This window comes from Mauremys mutica, chromosome 1 (assembly GCF_020497125.1).
Source record: "Mauremys mutica isolate MM-2020 ecotype Southern chromosome 1, ASM2049712v1, whole genome shotgun sequence".
NCBI lineage: Eukaryota > Metazoa > Chordata > Testudines > Geoemydidae > Mauremys > Mauremys mutica.
Window position 1 is genome coordinate 367,461,318 of NC_059072.1, and position 22,075 is coordinate 367,483,392.

At 42.8% G+C, this 22,075-nt stretch overlaps 1 protein-coding gene across 1 annotated transcript; it reads left to right on the forward strand.

Moving 5' to 3' along the window:
- Nucleotides 1-13,577: 13,577 nt before the first annotated feature.
- On the forward strand, nt 13,578-14,525 carry LOC123376132 (olfactory receptor 52R1-like). Its single transcript, XM_045027910.1, has one exon. The coding sequence runs from the start codon at nt 13,578-13,580 to the stop codon at nt 14,523-14,525; it is 948 nt and encodes a 315-aa protein (XP_044883845.1).
- The last annotated feature ends 7,550 nt before the right edge of the window (nt 14,526-22,075 follow it).

The following is a 22,075-nucleotide window of genomic DNA, read 5'->3' on the forward strand; positions in this document are numbered from 1 at the left end:
AGTTAACAGAGGCTTTCACAGCATTCAGTGTTCAGATTTTTTGGTCTACCCTAGCTATCCCCAAGAGGTAGAAAAAAACCCAACAGCTTGTAAACTCCTTTGTTACTGGACCCCTCAGAGTAAGAAAGAAACAAGGAAAACTGGTTTTGTGACTTTTTTTTTTTGCAAAATTTTAATTACTCTCCAGCTGTTCACAGCTGGAAACTTTTCTTTAACAAAAGCCCTTGTTAGAAGGCAAAGAGTGATAACAATCTATGTTTCTTTGCACTGCTTTCTGCAGCAGCACAAAAGGAGAATAAAAATTTACTGGATTTTGGTTCAGTTGAATCCCTCCCCTACCACCATGTCAAGGTATCGCCCTCACTCTGAACTTTAGGGTACAGATGTGGGGACCTGCATGAGATAACCCCTAAGCTTATTTATCAGTTTAGATCTAGTAGCTGCCACCACCAAATAGTTTAAAAAACACATTTATGGGAGAGTCATTTGGAAACTCTGTATTCCCCCCAAATAAATCCCCAGTCTTTATCCCCCTTTTCTTGGCAGGACAGAGACTGATTCAGCTCCCACCAATTTTTTGAACAGACCAAAGACTGATTTCCCTCCTCCCTCTTTGAAAACATAGATTCATAGATTCTAGGACTGGAAGGGTCCTCAAGAGGTCATCGAGTCCAGTCCCCTGTCCTCATGGCAGGACCAAATACTGTCTAGACCGTCCCTGATAGACATTTATCTAACCTATTCTTAAATATCTCCAAAGATGGAGATTCCAAAACCTCCCTAGGCAATTTATTCCAGTGTTTAACCACCCTGACAGTTAGGAACTTTTTCCTAATATCCAACCTAACCCTCCCTTGCTGCACTTTAAGCCTATTGCTTCTTGTTCTATCCTTAGAGGCTAAGATGAACAAGTGTTCTCCCTCCTCTTTATGACACCCTTTTAGATACCTGAAAACTGCGATCATGTCCCCTCTCAGTCTGCTCTTTTCCCAATGAAAGAAACCCAATTCTTTCAGCCCTCCTTCATAGGTCATGTTCTCTAGACCTTTAATCATTCTTGTTGTTCTTCTCTGCACCTTCTCCAATTTCTCCACATCTTTCTTGAAATGCAGTGCTCAGAACTGGACACAATACTTCAGTTGAGGCCTAAACAGCACAGAGTAGAGTGGAAGAATGACTTCTCGTCCTCCCATTGGTTCCTATTGCCAGGTGTCAGCTAGGCTATGTGAACTTCTTAACCCTTTAGAGGTAAAAGAGGAATTAACCCATAACTGTTTGTTTATGACACCACCCAATGAACAGTCCTGCCAGAGCAGGAGTCCATTTCCCTCTTGGTGTGACAGAGAGACTGTGGTTACAGCAGGGAAGTCAGGACTCCTTGGTTCTGTCTGTCATCGTGTCTCTCATTCTGTGTGTGACCTTGTCCAGCCCATATCTCCCCATGCCTCAGTTTGCCTATCTGTATTCTGGGGATATTTTCATAATGACTTTCCTTTGCTAATTGTTCTGAAGATCCTTCAATGAAGGTTGCTGCACAGTATGATGATAGTGAGGAGATATATTGATCTCTGATCCCATATCGCCTAGCCCCATATGTCTGTAGAAAGTGCTCATGTCTCCCCTCAGTCATCTTTCTCCAGATCTGTCTGTCTCCTATCTACCCATACATCCTGGGCATTTACAGGGTACCAGAGCCTATAGACATCTAGGCAATATCACTTATTTTCTTTCTAATCAACTATATTTTATAAATATACACAAATACACAAATCAGCCAATTCCTCTCTGACTCAGCACAGAGCCCAGGGGTTCTCATCTCCCCTTGGGAAGGTCCCTTAATTACTGTTTACTCCTAAAACTGGATAATTACACAGAAGCAGAGACATGCTTGTCTACAGCCTGTTTGCGTTCAGATGCTCTCTTCTCCTCTAGAGGCTGAGTGAACCCCACGGGGATTACACAGAGCTATATTAGAAACTGTGCACACCCCTGTGTTAGATCTTCGAATGGGATGTTGCTGAAGTTGCTGGGCAGAGAGCGCTATGGGTCACGGATATACGAGGGGGATTCCTAGCAAGGACGCTTCCACCTCAGAATTCAAAGGTACCCATCTCTTGCTGAAGAGCTCACCTGATCAACAATCCCTGTGTAACGTGGACGTGGAGGGATAGAGAGTAAGTTTGTGGTCCTTTCCGCTCTGCACAACCATGACACATCCCAAGGCCCTTGCCATAACTGATGGGTTTGCTAAAGAATCACTGGCCAAAATATCACTGATTTCTGGGCATCGCTACTCATCTTGCCTGATGGCCTCCAGCCCAACGGTGGTGCATTTCAGTGGCACAGTGAATCCTTCAGGGAGAAAGATGTTTTTTGATGAGTAATACAAGTTCAAATTCTGAGACCCTGCCCCGTACTTTGATCAGGCCCCACTGAGGCAAAATTTCCCTTGGAGGAAGAACAGCGTACAGACGTCAGGAGCCAGCTGTGTGTTATTACATAGACATTGTCACCCCCACCTCTTGCATTTCGGGGCTCTGTCTGTTAATGGGGCAGAGGGACAGGGACTGTTACCTGACTTTTATCTGCTAGAAAGCTTGGAGGTGCTACCGTTCCTGACTAGAATGATAATAAGAATATTTTAACGTGGGTAACACATACTCTCTCATAGCTTCATTCCAGAAGTCGGCTGAACTGTTATGCCTGAAACTTTCAAAAAACAATTCTGCTCAAAGCAGGCACCCAGCATGGGAAATTTCAGTCCAATCACTCAAAATTTGCCAAACTTATAAGCAACTAAAAATGAGGTCTTCTAATGGAAGGTGTCAGATAGCCTTAACTACAGGTGATGCCACTGGCACCACCTAAAATGGCGAATCCAATTGTGAATCCCATTCTTCTATGCTCTTTGCTCCAATAATGTTGGTAGCATGGAGTTCTACAGGCCTAATATGAATTATGGTAGCAATTTTCTTTTCTTACTGTTATATCAATTTACTAAATGTTCCCTTCTTCATGTTATGAGACACATTAAATATAAATGTCTGGTCTACTTTCTTTATCAATAGATCCATAGGTTTTTAGATCAGAAGGGACTATTTGATCATCCAGTCTGAACACCTGTAAAACATGGGCCCATTGAATTTCACTCAGTTACCTCTGGATTGAGCTGAAAGACGTGTGTGTGACTAAGGCCGATACTACACTAGGATTTTACATCATAGAATGATAGAGTCATAGAGTTATAAGGGAATGCGAAGAACAGCTAGTCTAACCCCCTGACAAGATACAGGATTTGTTTTGTCTTAGTCATCTAAGACTGATGGCTATTCACACGTCTTTGGAAAACCTCCACAGAAGGCACGTCCATGACTTCCCCGGAAGTCTGTTCCATTGGCCTCCTGTTCTTAAAGTTAGGAAGATTTTCCTGAAATTTAATTTAAATCTGCTAGTCTGGAATTTGAACCCATTGCCTCTTGTCCTGCCCCTCTCCAGTAAGACAGAATAACTTTCCTCCTTATTTTTATAGCAGCCTTTCAAGTATTTGAAGAGCACTTTCATGTCCCAAAATTATCTCCTTTTTCCAAATAAACATATTGGTGCCTACAGCTTGCTCATACGGCTTGCATTCCATCCCCTGAATAACATCCCCTGAATAACTCCATGACTGGAGTACAGGTATGGAAGGGTATGTGCTGTTTAGAAAAGACCGATGCAAAGGTAAAGGTGGGGGAGTAGCATTGTATATCAATAATGAGGTGAAGTGTAATGAAATAACTAGCAATGCAATGGATAATACGGAGTCTGTGTGGGCAATGGTCACATTGGGGAAGAAAACTACCAGAGCCTCACCCGGGATAGTGATTGGGGTGTGCTATAGACCGCCGGGATCTAGCTTGGAGACGGATAGAGAGCTCTTTAATGTTTTTAAGGAGGTAAACACTAATAGGAACTGCTTGATCATGGGAGACTTTAACTTCCCAGATATAGATTGGGAAACAAATGCTAGTAATAACAATAGGGCTCAGCTTTTCCTAGACGTAATAGCTGATGAATTCCTCCATCAAGTAGTTGCTGAACCAACGAGGGGGGATGCCATTTTAGATCTGATTTTGGTGAGTAATGAGGACCTTGTTGAGGAAATAGTTGTAGGGGACAACCTTGGCTCGAGTGATCATGAGCTAATTCGTTTCAAAATTAATGAGAGGATAATCAATATTGCATCTGAGACTAGGGTTTACAATTTCAAAAGGGCTAACTTTACTAAATTAAGGCGACTAGTTAGGGAAGTGGACTGGACCAACATATTTAGGAATCTAAAGGCAGATGACGCCTGGGGTTACTTCAGGTTGAAATTGCAGAAGTTGTCAGAGGCATGTATCCCGAGAAAGGGAAAACGGCTCGTAGGTAGGAGTTTTAGACCGAGCTGGATGACCAAGCGTCTTAGAGGGGTCATTAAGAAAAAACAGAAAGCATACCAGGAGTGGAAAATGGGAGGGATCAGCAAAGAAACCTACCTTATTGAGGTCAGAGGGTGTAGGGATGCAGTGAGAAAGGCAAAGCGACGGGTGGAGATGGACCTAGCGAAGGGGATTAAAACCAATAGCAAAAGGTTTTTTAGCCATATAAATAGGAAGAAAACCAAGAAGGAAGAAGTGGGACCGCTTAAAACTTTAAACGGAGTGGAGATTAGGGATAATCTTGAAATGGCACAATATCTGAATGAATATTTTGCCTCGGTCTTTAATGAGGCTAATGAAGGGCTAAGGAATAGTGATAGAGGGACCGATGGGAATGAAGATATGGGGGTAGACATTACGGTATCTGAGGTGGAGGCCAAACTTGAACAGCTTAACGGAAGTAAATCGGGGGGCCCGGATAATCTTCATCCTAGAATATTAAGGGAATTGGGGAGTGATATTGCTAGCCCGTTAGCGATGATTTTTAATAAATCTCTAAATTCGGGGATTGTACCGTTTGACTGGAGATTAGCTAATGTAGTTCCTATATTCAAGAAGGGGAAAAAAAGTGACCCAGGTAACTACAGGCCTGTTAGTTTAACATCTGTAGTATGCAAAGTAATGGAAAAAATTTTAAAAGAGAGAGTGGTTACGGAGCAGGAGGCCGATGGCAACTGGGATAGATTACAGCATGGATTTACGAAAGGTAGATCGTGCCAAACCAATCTGATCTCCTTCTTTGAGAAAGTAACAGATTTTTTAGACAAGGGAAATGCGGTGGATCTAATATATCTGGATTTCAGTAAGGCGTTTGATACGGTACCGCATGAGGAATTACTGGTTAAATTGGAAAAGATGGGGATCGAAATGAAAATCCAGAGGTGGATAAGGAGCTGGTTAAAGGGGAGACTGCAGAGGGTAGTACTGAAAGGGGAACTGTCGGGTTGGAGGGGGGTTACCAGTGGAGTTCCTCAAGGTTCGGTTTTGGGTCCTATTTTATTCAATCTATTTATTGCTGACCTGGGAACCAAGAGTAGGAGTGGGCTGATAAAGTTTGCGGATGACACCAAGTTGGGAGGTATTGCCAATTCGGAGAAGGATCGGGATATCCTCCAGGGAGATTTGGATGACCTTGTAAACTGGAGTATTAGTAACAGGATGAAATTCAATAGTGAGAAGTGTAAGGTTATGCATTTAGGGATGACTAACAAGAATTTTAGTTATAAGCTAGGGACGCACCAGTTGGAAGTAACGGAGGAGGAGAAGGACCTGGGAGTCCTGGTTGATCGTAGGATGACTATGAGTAGGCAATGTGATGTGGCCGTTAAAAAAGCTAATGCGGTCTTGGGTTGCATTAGGCGAGGTATTTCTAGTAGGGATAAGGAAGTGCTAGTCCCGTTATATAAGGCGTTGGTGAGACCTCATTTGGAGTATTGTGTGCAGTTTTGGTCTCCCATGTTTAAGAAGGATGAATTAAAACTGGAACGGGTACAAAGAAGGGCCACTAGAATGATCCGAGGAATGGAAGGCCTGTCTTATGAAAGGAGACTTGAGGAGATCGGTTTGTTTTCCTTAACCAAAAGAAGGATAAGGGGAGATATGATTGCACTCTTTAAATATATCAGAGGGATAAATACCAGGGAAGGAGAGGAATTATTTCAGCTCAGTGCTAATGTAGACACGAGGACAAACGGATATAAATTGTCAGTCAGGAAATTTAGGCTTGAAATTAGACGAAGGTTTCTAACCATCAGGGGAGTGCAATACTGGAACAGCCTACCGAGGGAAACAGTAGGGGCGAAGGACCTCCATGACTTTAAGATTAAGCTAGATAAGTTTATGGAGGAGATGGTATAATAGGATAACGGGCTTAGTCAATAGGTCAATTAAGTGCCACACTGGTAAATAGTACAATGGGTCAATGATATGATATTCTTAACCTTTTTCCAGAGGGTATGTCTGGAGAGTCTTGCCCGCATGCTCGGGGTTCAGCTGACCGCCATATTTGGGGTCGGGAAGGAATTTTCCTCCAGGGCAGATTGGCAGTGGCCCTGGAGGTTTTTCGCCTTCCTCCAAAGCATGGGGCAGGGGTCGCTTGCTAAAGGAGTGGGTAGATCGGCTTATGTGGCCTGCATCTTGCAGGAGGTCAGACTAGATGATCATAATGGTCCCTTCTGATCTTGAATTCTATGATTCTATGATTCTATGATTTTTGTCACTTGCCTAAGAATCCTTTCCAGTTTCTCCACATTCTTTCTATATATTGGTGAGCAAAACTGGACACATTATTCCAATTGAAATGTAACCCACAATGAGTAGAGGAATCCTAACATGTACCATGAGTTGCAAATTATACTTTGCTAATATAACCTACAATTGTATTTGACTAATTTTAAACAGCAAAAAACCCCACTCCCCAGAGAGATGTAGCTGTATCTTAGAATCATAGATCTGGCAGGTCGAGCACCATCTATAACATCCCTGACAGGTGTTTGTCTAACCTGCTCTTAAAAACCTCCCGTGATGGAGATTCCACAACATCCCAAGGCAATTTATTCTAGTGCCTTGCCACACTGACATTTAATAAATTTCCAACCTAAACCACCCTGACTGCAATTTAATTCCATTGCTTCTTGACCTATCATCAGAGGTTAAAGAGAATATTTTTTCTTACTCCTTGTAACAACCTTTTAGGTATTTGAAAACTGTGATCATGTCCCCTCTCGTTCTTCTCTTTTTCAGGCTTTACAAACCTAGTATTTTCAGTCTTCCCCCATAGGTCATGTTTTCAAGACCCCTAATCATCTTTTTCTCCAGTTTTTCCAGATCATTTGAATTTTCATCATAGTCTACAAAGGATTTCCAACCTATCCCATCTTGGTACCATCTGCAAACTTAGTTTACTCTGTATACCATGATCTAAATCGTTCATGAAGACATTGAAAAGAACCGGACCAATAATTGATCCCTGTGGATCCCCACTTGTTATGCCATTCCAGCATCACTGCAAACCATTTATAACTACTCTCTGGGACCAGTTTTCCAATCACTTATGCACCCACTTTATAAAAGCTCCATCTAGGTTGCATTTCCCTAGTTTCTTAATGAGATGGTCATGTGATACCATATCAAAAGCCTTACTAATGTCAAAAGATACAACATCCACTGCTTCCCCACAAGGCTTGTTAGCCTGTCAAAGAAAGCTATCCGGATTGTTTGACATGATTTGTTCTTGACAAATCCATGCTGACTATCACTTATAACCTTATTATCTTATAGACGTTTGCAAATTGATTCCTTAATTATTTGCTCCATTATCTTCCCTGGTAGAGAAGTTAAGCTGACTGTTCTGCAATTGCCTGGGGCGCGCTTATTTCCCTTTTTGTAGACAGGAACTATATGTTCTCTTTTCTATTATTCCGGAATCTCCCTTGTCTTCCATGACTTTCAAAGAGAATTGTTAATGGCTCAGATATTTGCTCAGTCAGTTCCTTCAGAGCATTCTAGGATGCATTTGTTAGACCCTGGTGAATTGAAGACATCTAACTTGTCCAGGTAACTTTTAACTTGTTCTATCTCTTTTTTGGCATCTGAACCTATCCCATTTTCACTGGCATTCTCTATGTTAACTGTCCAAACAACAACAGGCTTCTTGGTGAAAACCGAAACAAAGAACCTCTGCCATTGCCACATTTTCTGTGATTGTTTCCCCCTCTTCATTTAGTAACAGGCTGACCCTGTCCTTGGTCTTCCTCTTGCTTCTAAAGTATTTGTAGAATGTTTTCCTGTTACTCTTTATGTCCCGAGCTAGTCTGATCTCGTTTTGTGCCTTGGTCTTTCTATTTTTGCTCCTACATACATGTCTTATTTGTTTATAATCCTCCTTTGTAATTTGCCCTTGTTTCCACTTTTTGTAGGATCCTTTTTTGATTTTTAGATCATTCAAGATCTTCTGGTTAAGCCATTGTGGCCTCTTGCCATACATCCTATCTTTCCTACCCAGGGTGTAGTTTGCTCTTGTCCCTTTAATAATGTCTCAGAAAAAATGCCAGCTGTCTTCTATTGTTTTTCCTTGTAGCCTTGCTACCCATGAAATCTTGCCTACCAACTCCCTGAGTTTATTAAAGGCGGCCTTCCTTTTTTCCCCTCCTACCATTCCTTAGAATCATGAACTCTATCATTTCATGATCACTTTTCCCCAAACTGTCTTCCACTTTCAAATGATCAACCAGTTCCTCCTTCTTTGTCAAAATCAAGTCTAAAACAGCCTCACTCCTAGTAGCTTTCTCCTGCTTCTGGAACAAAAACATTTCTCCCATACATTCCAAGAACTAATTGGATAATCTGTGCCCTGATGTAGACAGCATCAGATGAATTCTTCCATCAACCTAGCTACTACCTCTCAGGGATTACCTGTGCTGAGGGGAAAACCCCTTTCCATCCGCGTAATTAGTGTCTATATTGAAGCACTATGGCAGAATGGCTGTAGCATAAAATGCTGTAGCATTTTAATTGCAAACAACCAGATCTTCCAGAAACAAGCAGATCTTCCAGAAAAACATCCAGTCTGGATCTGCCAAAATGGGGAATTGGAGAATCCAACACTTCTTTATTAGTGTATCCCAGTGGTTAATCACTCTCAGTGCTAAATATTTGGCCCTAATTTCTAGCTGGGATTTGCCTGGCTTCAGCTTGGACTTCAGTCTTCTTCAGCCTTTCTCCGATTATTACCCACGTTTTTTTTTCCCTATGTAAGTCTCCGCTTAATCATCTCTTTGATAAGTTAAAGAGATATACATCTTCAAGTCTAATGGTCTGGCTTTTTCTCTATCCTCCAATCATTTTTGTGTCTCTTTTCTGCCTAAGTTTTCAATATATTTTTCCAAATGTGGACCCAAGATCTGGATGCAGTTTGTTTCACCAATCCCATGTGCAGAGGTGAAATCCATCTCCTGCTGCAACTCACCACTCCCCTGATTATTTATCCGAGGACCACACCTACACCTTCAAGTCTAATGGTCCAGCTTTTTCGCTATCCTCCAATCAATTCATCTGGAGTACTGTGTCCAGTTTTGGGCCCCACACTACAAGAAGGATGTGGAAAAATTGGAAAGAGTCCAGTGGAGGGGAACAAAAATGGTTAGGGGGCTGGAGCACATGACTTATGAGAAGAGACTGAGGGAACTGGGGTTGTTTAGTCTGCAGAAGAGAAGAATGACGGGTGATTTGATACCTGGTTTCAACTACCTGAAAGGGGGTTCCAAAGAGGATGGATCTAGACCAATGTTCCCTCTCATTTTTGACAGGCCGTGTGTGCAAAAAATTCAAATTTGTGTGCCATGAGGCAAATGTGCCCAAGCCAGTAAAATGCTTATATATTTAAGAAGTTTCAATTTGCAATTTGTGATAATAATAGTTTTACACCATGTTATTTTATAAATGTCATTTTTAAATACTAAGAAAAAGGAAATTTAACCATTCTTCATGAAGCAGAAGTTAGTTTTAAGCATTACACTTTATGATATTTTAATAGAGACAATTAAATGTAAAATTTTCCTAAAAAAATCAATAAATGTTTATCAGCCAAGAATAAGATATGGAATTACAAATGCATTTTAATTTCCTTATTGGTTGAAATGTCAAAGCCTGCTGAACTAACCTTACTGTTTTTCCCTGGATCTTTTTCATTTGCCCATTCAATATAAACTCTGTCTAGATCTATCCGTCCTCCATCCAGCTGGTAACTCTTACTACACATCAGCATGTCCCAATGATCTGCTTGTAAACAAGTCCGTAGCTTGTTTTTTAGAGTTTTCATTAAGCTAAAGCCACGCTCACAGTCTGCGCTTCATGCTAGGAATGTTCCACAATATCCATCAACTTTGCAAGATCCTGAAACTGTTCGTTCTGGTGAGCAAATGTCACCGTATCCGGGGAACTAAAAACCATTTGGCTTTTGATTCTTTCGGCTACTGCAAACTTGAAGTCATTGTATTGACTGACTATAACAATCTCTTCAGTGAGAAAGTCTTTGCATTCTGAACATAGGGATCTGACCTACTATATCAATGCACTGAACAGCGTGACTAGACAAAAGGAAAAACGAGAGATCATTCAGATCAGGATACTGGAAGTTTGTGCATAGCAAAAAAAGTGACAAAAAAACCATATAGAAAATGATAAAATGTCATGAGTAATTGTATGAAGCCCAATTCCTTTGAAAGATTTCAGTCACAGAAACAATACTTATCTTGGTTCATTTCTGGAAATCTTTGCAGTACCTTAGCAACTATGGTCAGGCATTTTGACTTATTCGCACATATTTGAGTTTGTACACAGCCAAATGAACAGAGTACAAGGAGATGTGTGGGTCCCGACTGTCAGCATTTCGAACTTGAAACGTCGATCATTTCTGGATGATCGGGACCCACACATCTCCTTGTAGTCTGTTCATTTGGCTGTGTACAAGCTCAAGTATGTGTGAATAAGTCAAAATGCCTGCCTGTAGTTGCGAACAATGTCCAAAGTCGCCCATAAATTATATTTTGGCCTGGCTCTGATATAATATTTCATTTTTTGTGCGTGAGTTTTGCAGGGTTTAGAATCTGTGTGCACACGCACAAACGCACAGCTTACAGGCAACAGTGATCTAGACTGTTCTCAGTAGTAGCAGATGACAAAACAAGGAGTAATGGACTCAAGTTGCAGTGCGGGAGGTCTAGGTTGGATATTAGGAAAAACTTTTTCACTAGGAGGATGGTGAAGCACTGGAATGGGCTACCTTGGGAGGTGGTGGAATCTCCTTCCTTAGAAGTTTTTAAGGTCAGGCTTGACAAAGCCCTGGCTGGGATGATTTAGTTGGGGATTGGTCCTGCTTTGAGCTGGTGGTTGGACTAGATGACCTACAGAGGTCCCTTCCAAACCTGATATTCTATGATTCTATGATTTTTTAGGCTCTTTTCTGCATCCTCTCCAACTTTTCAACATCTTTTTTTCAATTGTAGACCCCAGTACTGGATGCAGTTTTTTTCACCAATCACATGTGCAGAGGTAAAATCCTTCCCCTGCTCCAACTCACCACTCCCCTGTTTATGCACCTGAGGACCACATCATCCCTTTATGGTACAGCATCGCACTGGGAGCTCACGATGAGTTGGTTGTCCACAATGACTCCTTAATCATTTTCAGGGCCCTTGCATTCCATAATACAGTGCTGTAGTGTGTCGCTGTGGTCTGCATTCCCTGTTCTGAGAGGATAATTTTGCATTTGAATGTATTAAAACATTTTGTTTGCATTGGCGCCTTTTAACAAATACTCCATATCAATTGGTATGCCTGCCCTGGGCTCCTCATTGTGTCCACTGTGCCAGTCTTTGGGTCATTCACAAATTTTATCTGCAGGGATTTTGTATTTCCTTCCAGATCACTGATTAAAATATTGAATAGCATCGGGCCTAGAACTGATCCCTGCAGAACTCCACTACAAACAGCCCCATTTACTGATGAAAGACTATTGACTACAGCTTTCTGAAATCCATAAATTAGCCAGTTTCCAGTCCATTTTACATGTTCTCTCCTGATATATTAGGGTGTTAATTTTTTAACTCAATATTTTCCACTACTAAACCAAATGCCTCTGAGAAATCAAGGTTTGTTGCAGCTGCGTGGTTCCCTTGATCAACCAAATGTGTACCCTTGATCAATCAATGTGTACTCTCATAAAAGGATGGAATCAGGTTTATTTGACAACACCTGTTTTGCATAAACCCTATTGGTGACTGGCATTACTTACATTTCTAGAATTTTTTTTGAAGTCATCCCATAAAAGCTTTCCCATTCTTTCTTAACCTTGTCAATTCTTTCTTGAAGAAAACCTTTCCCTTTAGTTTTAATACGTTACATTTAACACAGGAATTGAAATAAAACTTTTCTAGGATTTCTCTTGTTGCTAATATACTTAATAACCTTCTTTTTGTGATCCAGAGCCCTGCCAAACATGGAGTTTACCCAGATAACTTAATGTCATAACTTAATTTTCATAACTTCCAACTTCTATTCTTGGCTACCTATTTTCCCTTTATCTCTTTGTTATGTATTGCTAACCCGCGCACCACCAACAACCAATTGCTGCCTTCACTTTATCACTGAACTGCATTTTTACACAAAGTTGATCACTTTGTTGACTGTGGAATCATGAGTTTTCTGCTATCTAATGAACTGTTATAAAAAACCTACCAATTTTCATTCATATTTTTCTGTCTAAATTTTTCCTTCCGGTCCTCTTTGCTGACAATTTTCCTCAGCTTTAGAGAATTAGTCCTCTTGGAGCACTAATGTCTATAGATAGTACTGGTTGAGAACTGTCCTTTTACATGTAAACCAACATCATTTTTTACTTTCTTCTCCTATATCATATGCTCCCTTCTTTATCTCTGGTGTAAACTAAAGGGTCCCAGACTTTTATATATGTTTACATATGGCAGCTTCCCTCATTCTCAGATCCTGTCTTGGAAATCCAATTTATATGTGTTATATCCTTATAAGAGACTGAGTGACCAAAACACGTATCCCGAACGTGTTATTCTCCCTCCCATATCTTAGGGATCTGAACATTGCTTTTGTTTTGTCCACTGCTGTGAATGATCATGTGTTTCTCTTAAGCTGGGGCCCAGGTCTTTTCCCTGAGGTATGTTCTAGTTGGGATTTTTCTCCCACAAAATGTGTTCCAAAAAGTTTGTTTTTTTCACTCCCAGTTTTTGAGCAACTGGATGAATGGGGAACGCCCTAGAGTATGTACTCCCCCACCAAAAAGTGTATGTATTATTAATGCAGGAGCACCACAAAATATGGAATTGGATTTATTAGGTTCATTATTGTTTTCTCTGTTTAATGAAAAAGTAATTTTTCAGTGTGTGAAGAGTGATCAATCTGCTTCTCCCATGAGAACAGGCTCCACTACTGTATGCAGTGTCTCATATTAACGTTGTCTCTCCATTCAAGCATTTCTATTGCGACCATCACCCAAGACCCTGAGAACACACAGAAAGTAAGGGGAACATACGGTACAAGCAGGAGACACACTTATGCCTCAGAGTTGGACACCTTCTCCCCTACTCCATGTCAGATTACAACACAACCAACTTCACCAACCCCTCCACCTTCATCCTACTTGGCATTCCTGGCCTGGAGGCAGCCCATGTCTGGATCTCCATCCCCTTCTGCACCATGTACATCATAGCCATCTTGGGGAACTTCACCATCCTGTTCATTGTGAAGATGGAGCCGAACATCCACGACCCCATGTACTATTTCCTCTGCATGCTGGCCATCACCGACCTGCTCATTTCCACATCCACCATGCCCAAAATGCTGAGCATCTTCTGGTTCAATTCCAGGGAGATCAGTTTCACTACCTGCCTCACCCAGATGTACTTTGTTCACTCCTTCTCAGCAATGGAGTCTGGAATCCTTGTGGCCATGGCTTTCGATCGCTACGTGGCCATCTGCCATCCCCTGAGACATTCCGCCATCCTCACAATCTCTGTTGTGGCCAAGATAGGCCTGGCCTTGGTGCTGCGCTGTAGCATACTCGCATTACCCTATCCATTCCTGGCGAGGCGGTGGCCATACTGCAGAACCAACATCATCCCACACTTTTATTGTCGGCATATAGCTGTAGTGAAGCTGGCCTGCACTGACATCAGCATCAGTAGTTACTATGGCCTGTTTAATCTTTTCTTTGTGAGCGGAATGGATGTGTTTTTTATCACCATGTCCTACACTCTGATCCTCTGGGCCATCATCCGCCTCCCCACAAAGGATGCCCGGCTCAAAACTTTTGGGACCTGCATCTCTCATCTTTGTGCCATCTTAGCTTTGTACACCCCAGATTTTTTCTCCTCTCTCACACAGCGGTTTGGCCAGAATGTGCCACTGCATTCACGCATTCTCTTTGCCAGCGTTTACCTGGTGGTGCCTCCCATGCTACACCCCATCATTTACGGGGCGAGGACCAAACAGATTGGGGGCAGGCTGCTCCAGCTCCTTACTCATAAAGAGACCTAAATGTTTTCTCCATGTGATCTGGCTCTCAGATTGAGCTCTGTGCAGATCTGGCTGGTGCATGGTGCTGGGTTCTCTTCCCTGAATCACTTATGGACACACTGAGATATTAAACCCATCCCTGTCTTTACTGTGCTGTGTCAATGTGATGAACTGTGGAGTCAGTCTATGTACACTAGATCGGGTTACCACCTTTCTAATTGCTGATAGCTGCATGCCTGAAATTGCAATCTTGCAAGTCACTTAAGATCACTATTAGTGTTAAAATTGTAATGTTTATTCTTACTTTGTTACTAACTCTGTGGAGAGAGAGACCCCGTCAGGTCTCCTGGGATCTATCTGAGCTCTAGGAGGGGAATGGGGTATACCATGTTACAGCAGGAGACAGATACATCTGAGTTCTAAATAAGAAGATCAGAATGGCCGTACTAGGTAACACCAATGGTCCATGTAGCCCAGTGTCCTGTCTTCTGATGGTGCTCAGTGCCAGGTGCTTCAGAGGGAATGAACAGAACATGACAATCTGCCTGTGATTCGTGTGGAGCAGGGGAAGGGGAGCAGAGGGGGGACAGAAGCCCTACTCATTTTTGTCCCCATACTGCTGCCGCCCAGAACTTGTCTCATTTCCCCTGTCCTTGGAGGAACCTCAGAGGGTGGGGTTTTTTTTCTCCTGTCCCTGACACTTTAGGGGCTGTTCTCTTCCCTCCACCTCCCTTTCCCTTTCTGGAGATAGAGATGGGTTGTGCAGCACCATTGTTACAGTCACAGTGTCAGTGGTCTTCTCCCTCTTTGCCCATCTCTGTGGGCTGCAGGGTCGTAACAGGGGCCCAGCCAGAGGATCATCATGGGTCCACTACCCCGTCCCCCACTGTGCTGGGGGATGTGCTTCACCGTTTTCTGGTGGACACATGGTTTCAAGGCTAAGGTGAAGCTCCCTCTCCAGCGTTGGGGAGACTTCTACCTTGTCCTCTTGGCCATGAGGGCTGTTTTGGAGGAGTAGAGGGGAAACAGAGTGAGGACATCCTGGTCTACCTGTGGGCCCACAACTTCTGTGACAAGCCTTTCAGGTTGGTCAGCGATTGTTTCAAGGCAGGGTGGGGATCCTTCTTCCCATGAGGATCCTCCTCAGCCCTCAGAATGAAGCCAACCGTCTTTTCAAAATTGAACACCAGATGCTTTAAAGTGGGTCTCCACAGTTGCCAGGTGTTCTCCTTCCTTTGTGATGTAGGGTACTTTGTGGTTTATCTGCAGGAACCCCACAAGGATTCAGCCACCAAGACTAGTTAGTGGCTAAAGTGGGGAGATGGGGTATATTTTAGACACGTCTGCACTCATTCTTCTGGGGTGGCTGCCCTGTTCTCCCCCGACCTACAGCCTGAGATGCTGGGAGTTGCTGAGGTTGTCGCAGGTCACCTGCTACACCTCCAGGCCTGTGTGGAGGAGCTGACAGTGAATCTATTCAGTGTCTACCCCCCGAATGCAGACCCAGAGTGGGTGTGTTTCTATCAACAGGCTGCACTTTTCCCCAAACATTTTCATATCTACTAACTGCTTTAGCTCAACATACAGGATGTGATCTCCAGGTCCCTTGTGTTTTAACTGAAATATACTCTAATATAAATCTGTGAACTTACTATTAAAACAAATAATCAAATCCAGAAGAAAATAAGAAATTTATAAGAAAAGATACATAGTCAAGCAAGTAGGCTTGAGTATTGGGTACCACAGCTGCAGGCTCCTAGTTGGTAATGGGCAGGGACCTAGACGTGAGAGAGAGAGAGAGGCACGTGTGGGTGTGGGTGAGTTACAAAGGAGAGAGAGAGCTGGACCTGAATGCACCAGGAGAGATAGAAAATAGGGGGATGCGGGGAGACTGGGGTCGGTGTGGGGAGAGAGAGAAATGGGACCAAACCCACAGGAACAGGGACTCTCTGTCTCTGCCGTTCTGGGGAGCACTTTCCAAGGGAGACACAAACTCTCTCCCTGACCCCAAACAGGCACCATGTGTTCCAGGAACATTTCCCTCAGGGAAGCCCGGCTGGATCAGTTCTGGAACAAGAGCACTTGGGGAAACACAGACGGCAAAGGAGCCACATTTGGGTGAAGAAAATATCTTGTGGCACCTCTCTGGCCAGGCCCACTCCCCGTCCACATCTGTGGAGCAGCTCCAGGTTTGCTGTCACAGACCCGCTCAAGCTTGTGAATCTGGAAACTCACCAGACCATTGTGATTTGGAGTCACAGCACTGTTCAGGCCCTGCCTCTGGCTCTGGGTTTCCAGGACCACTCTCGTAGTGCAGCTTCCGTCCTAGTGCCTCCTTCTGGGAGCAGAAACCTGCCCGCCAAGCACCAAGGCCCCGAGACTAGCTTTGGCACGGCTCCCCCAGACTCTCCAATTGCTTCAGCCCACCCTTCCCAGAGCTCCCCCTTGGATGCACGCTGGTTCCAGTTTCTCCTTTTTGGTTCACATGATCACTAAAGCAAACAACCCCAGGCCTTGCAAAGGGGTAGTGTGATATAGGAAAGAGTTAAGCAACATGTAGGCTATTAACCAAGATTCACCCTTTAGAGTCAGGTTAGAAAAGTATGTAAATGGTAATTAGGGCCATTCCATCTTAGATAGGCTAGAGCTTTGGTATGTAGACTTGTATTGTTTAAGAACTGGAAGATGTTAGTGATTCTAGTAGTCTCTGTTTACCGACAGCTTGTTGGAGGTTAACAATGTAACCAAAGGTTTCCTGTCTAGAGATGTATTTGTTAATTTCAGAAATGAAAAGGAAATATTATTAAATGGAACTTGGGTGCAATAATATCATTTTCTATATGTCTATATAAAGTTTCTGGTGAACTCTCTTTAACTGCTTAATGGACAATAACCTTATGTTAATCCAGGTAGTTAATTACAGTGATGTTTAGGAAATAGAAGGTTACTTCAAAACCCTACTGTTCACCCAAGTACGGCTGTGCTGCCCAGGAACTATATAAAGAGCTTTTGGAACTTGATCCATTTTATCTCAGATCTGCTTAAGTATCATCAGGAGAAACTCAAGTCATAAGACTCTGGTCTTCAGTTACACCCTGGACCGCCCTGATAATGAATATTTCAACATTGGACTTTAGTCTCTTGACTAGTTCTGAGAGAACTCTGTGGAACTCCAAAGCCAGCGACCTCTACTATGAAACTGACTTAAACACTCTAATCATGTCTCATGGTATAATTATCTTTTAACCAGTATGCTCTCTTTTTTTTTAAATAAATCTTAGTTTAGTTAATAAGAATTGTCTCTAAGTGAGGATTTGGGTAATATCTGAAATATTCATTCCCCTTTGAAGTGATGCATAAAATCCTTTGGGATTGGTAGAACTTTATTATACAATGAACAAGATTTTCAATAATCATCATCATATGTGACTTGGCTGTCTGGGTGGAAGCCCAAGGCTGGGTGGCTTTAAGGGAACTGTTTTTTGGTTTCTGCGTAAACAGTAAAGCATTGTGAGAGCTGTTGTGTTGCTGACTTGGTCAATGCAAGTATTAGAACAGCCACCCGTTTGGGGATTGTCAGCCTCTTTCTTTGCAGTTTGCCCTAATTGAGCAGTCTCAGATTGGCGTCCCTGGAACCCCATTCACAAGTTGCTAAAACAATTCCTCTACTTTAGACAGCAGAAACAATACTCAGATCCAGATAAATACAACAAAGGAAAACATGTGCACACCATTTCCTTCCTCAGTGAACTTAAGAATGGCCATGTTGGGTTAGACCAAAGGTCCATCTAGCCCAGTATCCTGTCTTCCAGCAGTGACAAATGTCAGGTGCTTCAGAGGGAATGAACATAACATATAATTATCAAGTGATCCATTCCCCATCACCCTTTCTCAGCTTGCAGCAAACAGAGGCTAGGGACATCATCCCTGCCCATCCTGGCTAATAGTCATTGATGGACCTATCCCCCATGTATTCATCTAGTTTTTTTTGTTTTGTTTTGTTTTGTTTTTTTGAAAGCTGTTGTAGTCTTGGCCTTCACAACATTCTCTGGGAAGAAGTTCCAATGGTTGACTGCGTGTTGTTGTAAGAAATACTTTCTTTTATTTATTTTAAACCTGCTGCCTATTAATTTCATTTGGTGACCCTTCTTCTTTTGTTATGTGAAGTAGTAAACAACACTTTCTTATCTACTTTCTCTACACCAGTCATGATTTTATAGACCTCGATCACATCTCCCCTTAGTCACCTCTTTTCCAAGCTGAAAAGTCCCTATCGTATTAATCACTCCACATATGGAAGCCATTCCATACCCCTAATCATTTTTGCTGCCCTTTTCTAAACCTTAACCAATTTCAATATATCTTTTTTGAGATGTGATGATCACATCTGCATGTAATATTCAAGATGTAGGCGTACCATTGATTTATATAGAAGCAATACGATATTTTCTGTCATAATTTATATATAATCTTTCTGTGTGAAATATTGAATATTGAATATTGGCCATGGACTTTTATCAAACACATGTGTTGTGCTCCTAGGTAACACCCCTCTGGTAGATAAGACCACATAGCTATATATTGATGGTCTATCAAGGACACTTACCTCTCAAAATGGGCCATAGAAGAAATACACCTCTCTGGGAATATGATCAATGGCTGTTCTTATATATCATCAAAGCATGTAAGGACATGTGATATGCTCATGTGACCCTGGACACCAACTTGGGACAATAATTTTCAGGCACTTGGATTGTGGGCTTTGTTTGGGACTGTAAAATTCCATTCACAGGGCAGAAAATATAGAAGCACCCTGAGACATCTCCATCTTGTCTTCATTTCTCTGGACTGGCTTTCCAAAAAGGAAGCTCTGAACAAGGAATGATGACCCCCAACCTGCTTGGGTAATTTTCAGAAAGACTTTTGCAAACTAGCTATGATGCTGAAGTATGAACACTGAGAAACCACTTGGATACTTCACCATCCTCCTAGTGAAATAATGACTAATGGTGAGACGTTGAAGGAACTGGTCTTATTTAATATTCAGAAGAGAAGAGTGAGTGGGGGCGGGGGTTGATAGCATCCTTTAACTACCTGAAGGGTGGTTCCAGAGAGGATGGAACAAGGAGACAGAACAAGGAGCAATGGTCTCAAGTTGCAGTGAGAGGACAAGGTTGGATATTAAGAAACACTATTTCACTAGAAGGGTGGTGAAGCACTAGAATGAGTTATCTGGGGAGGTGGTGGAATCTCCAGCTGTATATGTTTTTAAAGCCTGCCTTGAAAAAGCTCTGGCTGGAATGGTTTAGTTGGTGTTGGTCCTGCTTTGAGCAGGGGCTTGGATTTATTGTCATCCTGAGTTTTCTTCCAACTTAATCTTCAATGGTTCTATGATTATTGGAACAAAGAGCTTCTATGAATGGGATTCACAAATGTTTTGGGTATTGTAGATGGCAGTGGTGACACCACTGTTAGTTAAGGCTGACTGCCACCTTCAGTTAGAAATCCTGGTTTTTGGTTGCTTTTAAGTTTACCAACTTTAATGGTTTGGATTGAAATTTGCCATGCTGGGTACCTACTTCCAGAGTAATAGGTTTTTTTGAAAGTTTCAGGCATAGCAGTTTAGCCGACTTCTCAAATAAAACTAGGAGAGAAGATTTCTTACTCATGTTGCATAATTCTTATAATTGTTTCAATTAGGATTCCTAGTACCTCCATGCAGGTAAAAGTCAGGTAACACCACTCCCGTTGACAGCCAGAGCCCAGAGATGCAAGAAGAGGAGTTAACTGTCTCTGTGCATTAACCCTCAGCTGGCTTCTGAAATCTTTAATCACTTGTTACTCCAAGGGCAGTTTTGCCTCAGTGAGTCCTGAATAATAGTATGGGCCATGGCCTTAGAATATGGTCTTGTATTGTACATCTACTAACAGCTGTATACCTGAAGCATCCCCTGTGCTATTGAAGTGCTGGAGGCCATCAGCTGGGTCTGGCAAGGACTGTGGGATGTTTAATGGCTGTGCAGAGTAGAAAGGACCCCAGACTTACACTATATCCTACGATGTCCGTGTTGCACGGTATTTGTTGAGCAGGTGAGCTCCCCAGCAAGAGATTGTCTGTTACAGCTGTCCCCCTACTCCATTTTGTTTTTGTTCTCCTCCTGTGGCCGCCCCTCCCTGGCTGTTAAGTTGTTTACCAGGGCCACTGCCCTTCTCAAAGGGAGGGCCCTTTAAGTTGTTTAACAAGAGCCATTGCCCTTCTCAAAGGGATGGCCACTTGTGCTGCGTGCTAAGTGGGACCACTGCCCTGTTCAAAGGGTTAGTCCTGTTATCACCTTGTTAAACCTGGGCTTGGTGTAGGGTAGGCTCTATCCAGAGCTGCAAGACCTAAAGGCAAAATAGCTAAGCATATGAGTCATACCTGGGGGCTCAGAACTTGCCCAGACATGTTCTATGCCTACCTGCAGTCTTTTCCCTGCCTTCTCTCCTCCCTGTAAGAAGGGGAACCAATCAGAGTTACTGGCGGGAAGCTGCCTAAATTTGCCTTTATAACCAGACATTTTCTGATCAGACATCGGAAAGGTTCTTGCATTGCTGCCTGGTCTGATCAGCCAGGGGTTCTGGGGGTCCTTTCTCTGCTCTCATTTTATTTTTGAGTGTACCCCCATTTTTAACCCCCCCCCCACGAAGAACGAATTTTGCCTGGAGATCTCCTGATTATTGTAAGCGAATCGAGTCCTCTCTGCGTCCTCTGATGCTGAAACTGCTGTTCCTGCTGCTGCTTTGGGGATTGGTAAGGAAAAACCTCTTGCATGCTCCCCTTGTTCTAACTGCTGGCTTTCTTTCCCCAGCAGGCAGACCCAAGCTAATTCCTTGGTCTGTATCTGTAATCTGCTTCTTGCTCCGCAGCTCCTTTGCTGCTAGAAATAAGCCTGCTTGCAATCGTCCCACTGCTGCCAGCCTCTCCCCCCCTTGGGGCTGTATCCTGGGCACACACCACTCTGCCCTCTGAAACTACCCTTAGCATAAGGTGCACCCATTAGGTTAGGTTTAGCCTTTAGTCTAGATAAATTGTAACTTCATTTTGCATAGCTGTGGTTAAGTTAGATTTAGAGAATTGTTTGTATTGTGCTCTGTAAATTAAGTTTTAAAAGTTGTTGCATTGTGTTCTGTTGCTTCCTAATTTGTGTAGTCTTGGTTAAATTAGATCATAGATAAGATTTTGCTGTGTTCTGTATAATTGTGGTTAAGTCTGTCTTCCCGCTGCCCTAACCCCCCCGAGCTCCCCAGTCACTCGTTGCAGTCTCTCTGCTATTTAAACTTACAGCCGGCCTGCTCTCTGTGTCTCCCTGAGTTTAAATCTCCCTCTGCAGCACTTCTGACTTTGGTCTCTGCTCCACCACGTGCTCCTCTTCCCCCATCCCAATCTAGCATAAAACCCCATTGCTTACCCTTTTTCTCTCTGATACACCTCACATTCTACATTTACCCAGTGATGAGCTGCCAAAATATTAACAACCGGTTCCCTCCTCCTCACCCCACAAGGGTGACCCCCCACCCCCCGGGGACTCCTG

Bases quoted from the DNA above. Each gene is read 5' to 3' on its own strand.
- LOC123376132 (XM_045027910.1), top strand. From the start codon at position 13,578: ATGTCAGATTACAACACAACCAACTTCACCAACCCCTCCACCTTCATC.